Source organism: Phoca vitulina, unplaced genomic scaffold, assembly GCF_004348235.1.
Source record: "Phoca vitulina isolate PV1807 unplaced genomic scaffold, GSC_HSeal_1.0 scaffold3, whole genome shotgun sequence".
NCBI lineage: Eukaryota > Metazoa > Chordata > Mammalia > Carnivora > Phocidae > Phoca > Phoca vitulina.
The window spans coordinates 56,455,982-56,468,118 of NW_022589706.1; the positions used below are offsets into that span (position 1 = coordinate 56,455,982).

The 12,137-nt window shown below is 41.0% G+C and overlaps 1 protein-coding gene across 2 annotated transcripts; it reads left to right on the forward strand.

The window, feature by feature from the left end:
- The first annotated feature begins 1,511 nt into the window (after positions 1–1,511).
- On the forward strand, positions 1,512–10,605 carry CCNG2 (cyclin G2). Of its 2 annotated transcripts, none has more exons than XM_032400590.1 (8): positions 1,512–1,842; positions 2,815–2,952; positions 3,573–3,710; positions 4,766–5,016; positions 5,206–5,284; positions 5,380–5,478; positions 7,811–8,016; positions 9,192–10,605. In XM_032400590.1, exons 2-8 carry the CDS (start codon positions 2,815–2,817, stop codon positions 9,310–9,312), a joined length of 1,032 nt encoding a protein of 343 aa, XP_032256481.1. In that variant the 5' UTR covers positions 1,512–1,842; the 3' UTR covers positions 9,313–10,605. The 2 variants fall into 2 exon arrangements, with proteins under 2 accessions (XP_032256481.1, XP_032256482.1); XM_032400591.1 differs by lacking the exon at positions 1,512–1,842 and adding an exon at positions 1,873–2,731.
- The last annotated feature ends 1,532 nt before the right edge of the window (positions 10,606–12,137 follow it).

A 12,137-nucleotide genomic window follows, 5' to 3' on the forward strand; every position in this document is an offset into this window, starting at 1 on the left:
AAATAGGATTTTTCTCTTCCAGTTCCCCTTTCCCCAAGTTGCTCTGAGCTCCAGACTCCCGTGTCTAGTCCCAGCAAATATGTAAAGGGATCTATTTCTAAAATTCTTCAGCTGCTCTGGAAAGAAGATAAAATTGCTTCTAAAGCTGTGCTGTGTGCCTTCTCATATTTTACAAGTAACAAAACAATTCACAGAGAAATCTGTTCCTTGGATTTGATTATTTAGATTAGAACTCAAGAATATGCTATTTACTGCTTTGTGTATTTGGCTGACAGTGGCCGGGGACTGAGGAGGGAGAAAGTAAAGAAAGTAACCATATATATTAGAAGGGAGTCTCTTACATCCCCCAAAGATGTTCTGTGTGAATGTTTCTCTAGCCTAAGGCACCCTTGTTCTGCTTTTTGCTCGCCTCAGAAGAGGTGTCACCTCTTAATAATAACGTTAATTATAATGGACAATAAATGATAATTTATGGGTGACTGAGGACCAAGAAGCTTCTGGGAGTTTTCATTAAAACAACAGCACAATTACAACCTCTGGAGGCAAGATATTATAATTATTAAATGTTTATGTGCCCTCATCAGTATGCACAGGTTAAGTTTTTCCTTTTAAGTCCCCCCCTTGTACATTTATTTTTATTACAGAAAAATTTCAAGGCACATCAAATTAAAAAGACTAGTTACAACAAACAGTCTTGTACCAATCACCCACCTTCACCAACTCTTAACTTTTTGCCAATCTCGTTTCACCTATCATCTCCATTTTTTTCCTCTTGGTACGAAAAACTTTAAAGCATATACGAGAGATGAGAGCATTTTACTCGTAAAAATTTCAGTAAACACCCCAACAATTTTATAATAACTTGACTGTTACAGCACAATGGACCCGCAGAACAAAATAAAGGGTTCCTAGCTATTACAGCTCTCTGGAGGTACGAGTAGCATACAGCAGGGACCGATGGTGGTGGTGGTGGGAAGGACTAGACCCCAGGATCAGGTCTATAAATGCCTTCGGCGCTATCAGGCATGCGCAATCCAGACCCCAGAGTTGCTAAGGCCCCAAGGAAGATAGAAGCTCTGGATAAGACGAAAGCCAATCAGAGGGCTCGAAGGCTAATCAGTCAGCCAATCCAGATTCGAGAGTGCATCAGATGCTCGGCATTCTGATCCCTCTACCAGTATCCAATCGGAGAGCTGGCTGCTTTGGGCGGACTTTTCAAAACAGCGAAAACAAAACAAATGGGGACCTTTAAAAGGTGCAATGCGACCAGAAACTATCTCCTTCCGCCTCTCAAACCTATCACTCCTTTTCCTTCCCCCCTCAGGATCAATCGTAGAAAGCCGACTCCCAGATTCCACCCTCTGCCCTGAGATCGAGAGGGAGGAGTGGCTCGGCAAAGCAAAGGCGAGGGGAGGAGGGCACAAATCCGGCTGGGGACAGTAGTATAGGGGCGGGACTCTTTTTCAAAGTCTTTTGCGGAAGCCGCGGATCCCTCCGCGGGGAGTCACGTGCCCCGCCCCCTTGGGGGCGTCGAAAACTCAAAACAAAAACAAGGGGTTTGCTTCGGTCTCCGCTGTGGAGGCAGCGGTGCCGGCAGAGGGGTAGGGTTTGAGGGGCCGGCGCTGCGCCCCAGCTGGAGGGTGGGCGCACAGGAAGCAGGATGAAGCTCGGGCTGTGAGGCCGAGGAGGCGGCGGCAGGGGGGGAAGGGTCCGATGCCTGTCCGGGGGCACCGCTGAGGCGGCGGGTCCCTGATCTCCGGAGACAGGTTCGGACGTCCCCGCCGCGCCCAGTCCTCACTGGGCCGTGACGCCGCGGGCTGGTGGAGGCGCGTCTCCGGCACGGTGAGTGGGCTCGCGGGGGATCGCGGGGTTTCTTTGTTCGTGGTTGGGACTTGGAGGGAGGGGGTGGTGTCGGAGTACCCATTCCTCAGCCCCGGGAGCGACTCCGGTCCTACCCTCAGCCGGGGGAGTGGGCACTGGACGTGGAAAAATGTTGGGAGGTAGGAGTAGAGAGTCGAGGAGGCTGAAGACAATTCTTTGGTTGCACCCCCCCCCCATTTTGTCACGGGGGCTCGCTGGGGTGGTGCTTCCTGGATTGACAGCCCCGGAGCTCAGCACAGTTTGAGGAACCTGGGCATCAGTGGATGGACGGGTGTTGTCCGGGTACGGGGTGGGCCGAACGTCTATCCCCCCGACTGATGGGCCACGCCACCCTGCTGCTCTCTCAGATCACGGTCTTGCCACTCGGGTGGATCCGGAGTAGGCTCTGCCGTAGCGGATGGGAAAGGCTTGGGGGCTGGACTCCAGCGAAAGGGGCTTCTGGAGCTGGGCTCCCCGGGAGAGGCGGGGCTCGGGAGTCTCCTCCCTCCGGTTCTTTGTTCAGTCGCGAGACTTTCTCTCCCCTCCCCCCTATTGTGCAAAGCGCCCACCCCAAGACCCACTGCCGTAGCTGCCCCGGGAGCTTTCTGCGGGGAGAAGCCCCTCCCCACAGGGCTTCAGGTGGGGCGGCCGTCCGGACACCGCCGCCCCGGGACAGTTTCCTGTTTGTGAAACGGCCGGGAGGCCGGGGCCGGCCGGTCTGACCCAGCGCTGGCCGGCGGACCAGACCGCGGCCCCTCCTCCTGCCACACCTCCGTGGAGGTGGGGGAGGATTGCGTTGGGCTTCTGGAGGACGTGACTGATCCCCTCACCCGCTGCCCGCCGGGGTGTGCTGGGGCGCCTCTCGCTGGAGGTATTGGCACTAGCTCTTTTTGCCCACTCCCCCGTTACCTTCCCCCCAGGATACCCTCTAACTGCGTGGTGTCTTTGCTGCAGATGAAGGATTTGGGGGCAGAGTATTTGGCGGGTCGTGAAGGGGTCCAGCTTTTCGGATTGTTGAACCTCTATCTAGAACAGGAACAGAGATTCCAACCTCGAGAAAAAGGGCTAAGCTTGATCGAGGCTACCCCGGAGGTAAGCTCCCAGAAAAGATACCTTCTTGCTCAAGCAGCTGATAGGGCTTGGAGAAGGATGACTCCCCCCGCCCAGCTGAATCAAGATTAAAGGCTGCAAAGTTTCTTAAGACCAAAATTTGTCTTCTAGAATAGTAAGATAAATTTTACAGGGTTATGCAAGAATGAGAGTGATACTAACTCTAGAGAAGTGTTTCTTCAAATGTGGCACCCCCAGCCTGCAGCTTCTGGGTGGGACACTCCCTGGGAACTGAGTAATTCATTTGTGGAAATACCCTCTGCCCGTAAATACTTTATAGTAGACTTTTAGGTTTTTTTTTTTAAATAAAGAAAACAAACTATCTCCATTATAGGGGAATTACATTTGCTCTAACCCTCTGGAAGTGTGACAACAGTTCACTTTATATTGGATTGCTGAAGCTTTTTTATGCTGTATATTTTTAAAAAGCCATGATATATATATACGTCTCTTGTATTTGAAAAAGTATATCATTAGTTAAATACTCTTTTCTCCCATATTGAAGGTTAAGAAAAAAAATTATCTTATTTGAATCTAATTGTGTGTATTTATCCATCTAGTTCTAAGAAAGTCATAACTTTGGCTCTTGGTTTTTATTGCAGGATGATAACACTTTGTGTCCAAGATTGAGAAATGCCAAAGTAGAAGATTTAAGGAGTTTAACCAACTTTTTTGGATCTTGCACTGAAACTTTTGTTCTGGCTGTCAATATTTTAGATAGATTCTTGGCTCTTATGAAGGTATTTAATCATTTTTGTATATGCATCTTTCTATTTCTAAACCTAGTGCCCAGCACAGTGCCTAGCATACAAGGGTTCGATAAATGTTTGACAAGTGAATGTAATTATGTCACTACATATAAACATTTTAATTGGAATTGTGATCTTCAGTGCCAGAGTGAGAGACTACAGAATTAACTGTGTTGTATTTTAAGTTAGGTTTTGCTGTTACCGTTTATATACCTTCTCTTTGAAGATGTGACAAAACGGAGGCCACTGTTTTTAGGTATTCCCTATATATGTGTACAGTCCTCAAAATAAGGTTTTCATATTTTTATCTCCCATCACGTTTCTCTTGGAGCTTAGTTGTTTTTAATACGAAACATGACACATGGAAGTATAGCAGTATATTAAAGGTGACCTAACTGCCTTCCCTGTGAGAAGTCTTTTCAAAGCAGGGAGCCGTACTCTTATTAACCAGCAACTGTTAGAAAAATGTGGTGATTCTTCTGCCAATAGGATTGCTGTCAGCTGCTGGGTCAGTTTTTAGGGCACTGAAAAGAAAAGGGCAGCCATCTGTCCTTGGCAGCTTTTACATATGCTCCACTCTGCACAACTGATGCAATATTTCTCTTGGGCAAATTTGCATTGAAATGTGGGATGATACTTAAATAGAGAAGAAGATAAAAAGATAAGTCGCATATATTATGTTTATATCCAAAGAAGTATATATTGTCTCCGTGTTGAAAGGCTTAATTTATTTTGGGGGAGACTGTACTATTACGAATTTCATGTTTGAAATACAAAGTATGATTCAGTGTTAGAAACCTACCTTTTGAATTTGCATTTAAATTACTTAATTTAAATGCTTAAAATGCTTTTTTTAAATGGGAAGTTAACTCAGTTTAAAATGTAAAAATGGTTAAGTATAATTGTGAATAAGGGTAAGTACTTGAAGCAGCTGGATTGTGTTCTGGTCTTAAGAGTTAGGGACATCATTATAATCTTTTAAGTGCCTGCTTTGCTAAATCTGAGTGACAGTTGTTAGAAGAAGCCTTTGTTCTTTTCTTTTTCAGGTGAAACCTAAACATTTGTCTTGCATTGGAGTCTGTTGTTTTTTGCTGGCTGCTAGAATAGTTGAAGAAGAATGCAATATTCCATCCACTCATGATGTAATCCGGATTAGTCAATGTAAATGTACTGCTTCTGACATAAAACGGATGGAAAAAATAATTTCAGAAAAATTGCACTATGAATTGGAAGCAACTACTGCCTTAAACTTTTTGCACTTATACCATACTATTGTACTTTGTCATACATCAGAAAGGTCAGTGGGATTACAAATAAAAATTTTGTACTTCAGCATCGCTGTAGCTAACCGTTACAATGCCAGTGAAATTTATATTTTTACTCCTCTAAATTTTCAACTTGAGTTTTCAGCAGCAAGTTCTTAAAATCATTTAAATCTTTGGAAGTTTAATAAATAAATATTTTGTCTTATATTTTCATTGTATAGGAAAGAAATACTGAGTCTAGATAAACTAGAAGCTCAGCTGAAAGCTTGCAACTGCCGACTTATCTTTTCAAAGGCAAAAGTAAGTTGATTGCTTGCTTACATATGTCTCACTGTTTCTATTTTGAATTTTTAAAAAAAATACTCACTTTTCTTTTTCTTTTTTTTTTTTTTTAGCCATCTGTGTTAGCTTTGTGCCTTCTCAATTTGGAAGTAGAAACTTTGAAATCCATTGAATTATTGGAAATTCTTCTGCTTGTTAAAAAACATTCCAAGGTAAATTATCTTCAGTTCTTATTCTTTAAAGCAGATTTCTCTCCTAATGTTTCATTTTTTTTTCCCCTGTAGTGATTTAAACATTAAGTAATACTTTATGGGGCTTTTACCTTTTATACTTTTTTCTTGTATCTCAAGTGTTGAAGTTCTCAAAATGCAGCTTTGACGCAGACGGTGTTAAGCTAGAAGGGGAACCTGATCTTAGCTTAGCTTCTTTCTGTGTTCAGATGTTTTGTCCCTTCTCTGGTATTCTCACCAGTTGGTAACACAGTGGTCCACATTGCTACGTGCACATTGTTCTAAAATACATACTAGGAAGTAGATTTAGTAAATATACTAATAGCAGTCCATTACATCTATAGGGCTGAATCATCATCCCATTAGTAGCATTACCAGAATAACTTCAGCCATGTTTTTCTTTTTAAACCTCTTAGTCTGGCTGGCCCAATAAGTTTTGCAGTAAGGGGTATTAATACTAATAGGGAGTGCTTTGGGGTTTCGTTAGCACAGAAGTAGGGCAGACTGTGAAAGGCACTATGACTGGTTGGACCAAAAGAATCTTAGACAATGAAAGTTTGGGTAGCAAAGGCTTGTGGTCAGGAAGCCGGTGGACTAGAAGGGTTTGGGAATCATCTAATGTAGGCTTAGTGTTAGAATGTCTAGGTGATAGTCACAAGCAGGAGTAAGGATATCCAACTCAAATAGTTTTGGAAGCCAAGCATGGAAATGAGACAAGGAGTCACAAATGGCCAAGATTTGAACCTAATGATGGGGAGAATATTGATACCATCAAGGGAAGTTTGAGAGAAATTAATTTGTGATCAGAGAAGTATGACTTTAGCTTCTTGTAGGTCTTTCAGGTGGGTAGGTATCTAGCAGATATTTGGCAGCCTGGAATAAAAACTCAGAAGATAAATTGTAGTTGGAGATTGAGATTTGAAATTTCTCATGAAGAAATAATAGTAGAAACCATAAGAAACTTGTGGGAGTTCTTTGCTTAGGGGTCAGTTGAAACTCTGGGTTTTCATTGTTGGTGGTTTCCCCCTTAGGAGGCAAGGGAAGGAGGGTCCATGAGACAAGTGCACTGTCAGGTTGGAAAAAGGTTTTCAAGAAGTATTGCAAGTCAGGAGTACTGAATTTTGATGAAAGACCCAGTGTAAAAAGAATTGAAGGAGGTTATTAGATACCTAGAAGGAGGCATTCGTAGAATGAGAAGCGAGACTGCCAGATTACAAGGGGGTCAAGATGTAGCTGGATTAGGTGGTAATGGAGACAAAGATGATACAAAATTATCTTCTGTTCGTGATGAAAGTATTGTGAAGTATTTTGTTTTTGGCAGATAACTTGTAGCTTTTATTTATTTATTTATTTCAAAGATTTTTATTTATTTGACAGAGAGACACAGCGAGAGAGGGAACGCAAGCAGGGGGAGTGGGAGAGAGAGAAGCAGGCCTCCCGCCGAGCAGGGAGCCGGATGCGGGGCTCGACCCTGGGACCATGACCTGAGCCAAAGGCAGACGCTTAACGACTGAGCCACCCAGGCGCCCGTCTAGCTTTCATTTAAATCATGAATTTCTTAGTTTTAATTTAAACCTTTTATAATATCTGGAAATATCTCTTTTTTAAAGATTTTATTTGACACAGAGAGAGCACAGTCGGGGGAGCAGCAGAGGGAGAGGGAGAAGCAGACTCCCCACTGAGCGGGGAGCCCCATGCAGGGTTCCATCCCAGGACCCTGGGATCATGACCTGAGTGGAAAGCAGATGCTTAACCAACTGAGCCACCCAGGTGCCCCATCTTGGAAATATCTTGAGTGAAAATTTATTCATTGAAATAATTTGGGGCACTCCTCAGTGGTGGAGGAACTGTGCTCTTTGGGAGAAATTCCTTTTCTGTCATATTGCTAACTTCTCCATTAGCATACATCTGGTGTCTTAATGTAAATGCATACTTTTAGCAATCCACACAATGCTATGTTATAGAAACCTAAATTATGTTAAGTTCCTTTCATTGAGACTATTAAAGAATATACTTAATAGGTTGGTTAACAAACCTAATGTTTTTAGGTCAGTGTATTTTCTTAAAATAGGCAAAGATTTTTATTAGGTTCTATGTAAATTATTTATACCTACAGTGCTCCTCCTTTAAACCAGTGGTTACCAGATTTTGACTGCTCATTAGAATCACTTGTGGAGCTTTAAAGAAATCTTGATGCCCAGGTCACATCCCGTATCAAATAATACCTGATGGTGGGAGCCATGCTTCAGTATATTTTAGGCATTATAGGGTGATTCTAAGGTATTTAACCTCTTCATTAAAATATTTTTTCTAGGTTAATGACACCGAGTTCATTTATTGGAGGGAGTTAGTTTCTAAATGCCTAGCCGAATATTCTTCTCCTGAATGTTGCAAACCAGATCTTAAGAAATTGGTTTGGATTGTTTCAAGGCGCACAGCCCAGAACCTCCACAACAGCTACTACAGTGTTCCTGAGCTGCCAACGATACCAGAGGGGGGTTGTTTTGATGAAAGTGAAAGGTAAGCAGGTTCCTTGACTAATTAGACTTACCCATAGTAAGTAACACTGGTTTTGTACTCAAAAATGGAATCTGGGAATATTACAGGGTATTAGAGAAAGCCCCTACTCCAATAGTGTCATTTCTTCAGGTGGGAAAATTAGCTAGAGGTAGTTTTACTAAAGTAGGTGATGATTTAGAAGTATACGCCCCACATCCCCCCCTTTTTTTTTCTTTATTAAAAAAAAAAATGAAACAAAACATGATGCTCTATATTATATCCCCAGGATTTGTAACTGGAAGTTTGTACCTGTTGACCACTTTCACTTGTTCTCATCCCCTGCCTCTGGCAACCACCAATCTGTTCTCTGAATCTATGAATTCTGGTTTTTGTTTTTCTCGTTTTTAAAATCCACACATAAGTGAGATTGTACAGTGTTTGTCTTTCCCCTGTCTTATTTCATTCCTTCCCTTTTTGAAAACTGGTTGTTTCACATCTTCCTTGCTCATTGAAGTAGAGTTTAGTTTAAAAACAAACAAAACCTGAAGTGGCATTCTGGTTCAGGGTTAGTATGAATTCCTAATCCAGTGCCTCAGGAAGAGGCTGTGGGTTAAATGACTGGAAAATAAAGGGAACCACCACCACTAACACGGCCGACTTCTCTAGATATTTTTACCATTTTGTCAAATGCCATTGTCTTGGTCAGGTTAATTTTTGTTCATAAAAGGAATAATTTTATCAAATTTGGTTATTTTATGCCCTAGAGATAACGAGAAGTTTCATTTTTATAGCTTACTGGTTTCTTGGTTTGAGAGTATCGGGGATACAATTATTAATGCAAGAAAGACATCAAAACCATGTGATGGGAGATACGTTGTCCTTTGTCTCCACTTAACTGGATTTAAAATGCTTAGAATTGTACAGTTAGTTCCTGATATTTATTAATTGGTACAAGAATAATAGTTTGGCAGATAGTCATTTGTCTAAACCTCTTAAAATCTATTTTCTAAGGAGATTACATAGATTACAATTCATTTTAGGAAATCCTTGTAAGTTAAATTTAGTCTCTGTAAATCTTAAATTTTGAATATAAAAATCCTGAGACTGGAGATACTTGTTTAGTAATTTTATTTGGCTTTTAAAACCTTAAAGTATTTTCTAAATAATGGAATCTTTGTCTCTTTTCCTCTCTTTAGTGAGGACTCTTGTGAAGATATGAGTTGTGAAGAGAGTCTCAGCAGCTCTCCTTCCAGTGATCAGGAGTGCACTTTCTTTTTCAACTTCAAAGTGGCACAGACACTGTGCTTTCCATCTTAGAAATCTAATTGTTCTGTGTCAGAATTTAAAGTGTGTGTACAGGTTTCAAAGCAATAAATGGGGGAGTAGGTAGTTTCTGGTCCATCCCCCATCTAGGCAGAAATTGCATAGACTGGAATACCTACCTTCTATTTATTATTCAGATCAGATCTGGCCTATTTTCATATTTAATCCTAAGCCATCAAATGGGTTAGTGCCTCTTAAACGATTAACAATGTTTTACACATTGGCACTTTATTTTTCTCATTGATCTTTAGCTACTTGGGGGAGGAGGGAAGGTGCTGATACCTTCAATTTGTTACTTTTCAAGAAGATTTTTAAAGATGAAGAGTGTAGCTTAAACTTTTTATAAAGCCTTCACCTGTCTTTATTTAAACAGATTGGGAGTGTACAAGTGCTTCCTTAGCAGGGACCGTGGATAACCCTTTAATGGTTTATCATAGATCTCCCCTACTTTCCAGTCTCAGAACAGAGAATATACTCTTCATTGTCATACACCTTTTTGTTTTGTTGTTTTTTAAATGATTACTTACTCTCTGATGCAGACTCTATAAACTTAGAAATTATAATACTGACATTTCTGTGAATTTTAGTATGTAATGTGTTAATTGAAGTTTCTGCTAAAGCAGAAATACTCGACAGGTTATGGTTGTTAGATAGTTGCATTTTTAATGCCTAAGTATTGTCAGACTATAGTATTATTTTAATGTTATTAAAGCAATCCATAATCTGTTAGTTATGCATGCACCTGTATGAAAGCAGTGCAGGAAGTTGAAGAGAACTAGGTAACTGTGGAATTGATAAATGTTGATCTAGTAGCATATTTTATTTCTTATATTCAAAAAGTCTGCATGACTATGTTTATTTCCTTTGTAATTCACATTTCAAAAATAATATTAGTATATGGGTGCCAAGACTGAACATGAAGTTAAAAAAAAAAAAGTGTTTGTAGTATTCTAGTTTTCAGCATATCTGTATGGTGGTACAGCCATAAGAATAGGGATTTACAAACTCTGTACACATGAGATTTTGTACAGAGAATTTTTTTTAACTTTATAAATTGTATATGAAAATGTAAATCTTAAAAAATGTACATAAAAATGCTGTATTTTTTTACCTTGTGTGTGTGATAGTCTAGTCATTGCATGTAAATATAATTTATTGTGTATTCTGTATTATAAATCATACATTGATGACTTACTTTTTGAATGGTAAGTCAACATCCATTGGATGTTTTCTGAAGTGGATCTTTTTGAAGTAATAATAGATTGCAATTCAAAATAAAAATATTAATGAATTACACTCCTTGTTTGTAATTGTTTCTTAATTTTTTGGTTCAAAAGAAAAAGCGCTTGCTGTATTTTCGCGGGAAGGCCTTGAAGTGAGGCTGGAGTGCCTCCAAGATAAGCTGTCTGTCTGGTTACCAGAAGTCCTTTAGGTAGAATTTCTTCATCACAGTTTGGCCCTCAGTCTTGGAGATACTGAAAGCGAATCTGTCACTTGAGAATTGACCTCTCTCTGGGGTGGACTCATGCAAAACAAAAGAGTGATGTATTGACCTGAATGCCTATTTATACTGAAAGGCAACAGGTAGCAAGTACACCAGAATACTCAGGTTGGAAGATCAATACAATTTCTCTGCAGACAGGCCACATTCTAATGAGAAGGTTGCTTGGCAAATACAGCCAGGGAGTGTACTATGACTGACCCTGCCCGCCTCTGGCTCTTGGGACCTCTTTTTCCAAGACTTAGGCTTGTTTTGCAAGTCACGGTGGGTTTTTGGGTGAGTGGTCATATGATTCCCCTTTGGTTTGATTTTGTAGACCTTTGTTTTCTCTAGTTGGTTGGAAAATCATAATGCTGAATGTGGTTTTCATGTAATACTAATACCTCTTCTCCCTTAGTGATATGGCCATGTTTTCCTAACCCTCCCAGCAGAGGCTCTTGGCTTGAGGATGACCCTCCCCTTATTAAGTCATTTGTGTAAATAGTAGTATATTCTGCTTGCAGATTTTGATTTGTTGAGATGTGAAAGTTATTTGTGGCTTTCCAAATCTTGAAACCCTCTTCAGTTCCTCCAGGATTTGATTGCTTTTCTTCCTAGATGCTCTTACTGTGTGAAACTGCACACATAGTTTCATCTGTTCCCCTTTAGGGTTCTCAGTATATTTGGTCTAGGACTCTTTACTGAGCTCCCAGCTTGTTTTTTCACAACTGGCTACCCCACTTGGAAGTTTCTGATTCCTCCCAAACCTGCTCTTCCTGTATGTTTATCTTGGTGAATAGGTATTGTCTACTCAAGTTGGAAACTTATGTGGTCTCATCTCCTCCCACCTGTTTACTGGACGTTTCCATTTATCATTTATATGATTTCATTTGTACTGTCTGGCTCTATTCTGTCTCCTCTTTTCTGCCGCTGGCTTGGTTCAGTCCTGTTCTCTTTCTCAGCAGGGTCACTACAGTACCTTAGTCATTTCCTAGGCTGTAACAGGCACACTGTGGCTTCTGTTTTTCTGCATGCTGTAGTATCACTGCCTGGTCCCTGGGTCTCCAGCCATTTGACCCTCAGGAAGTGAGATTGGACAAATGCCATGTTTTAATCACCTGCCATACTCAGGTCAACTATAGATGCATGAGTTGCAGAACACTTCTCATGACAATTTTAACCGTTTTCTTTGTCAAGGATTTGACTTTTCCCTTCAATTCCTTTTATTTCAACACTAGGTTCTACCATGATGTTCCTCCCCCTTGCCTCCTACCTTCCCCTGTGCACAAATTGCCAGCTTATTTAGGCAACCCATTTTTATCAGATTCTTACATGAACA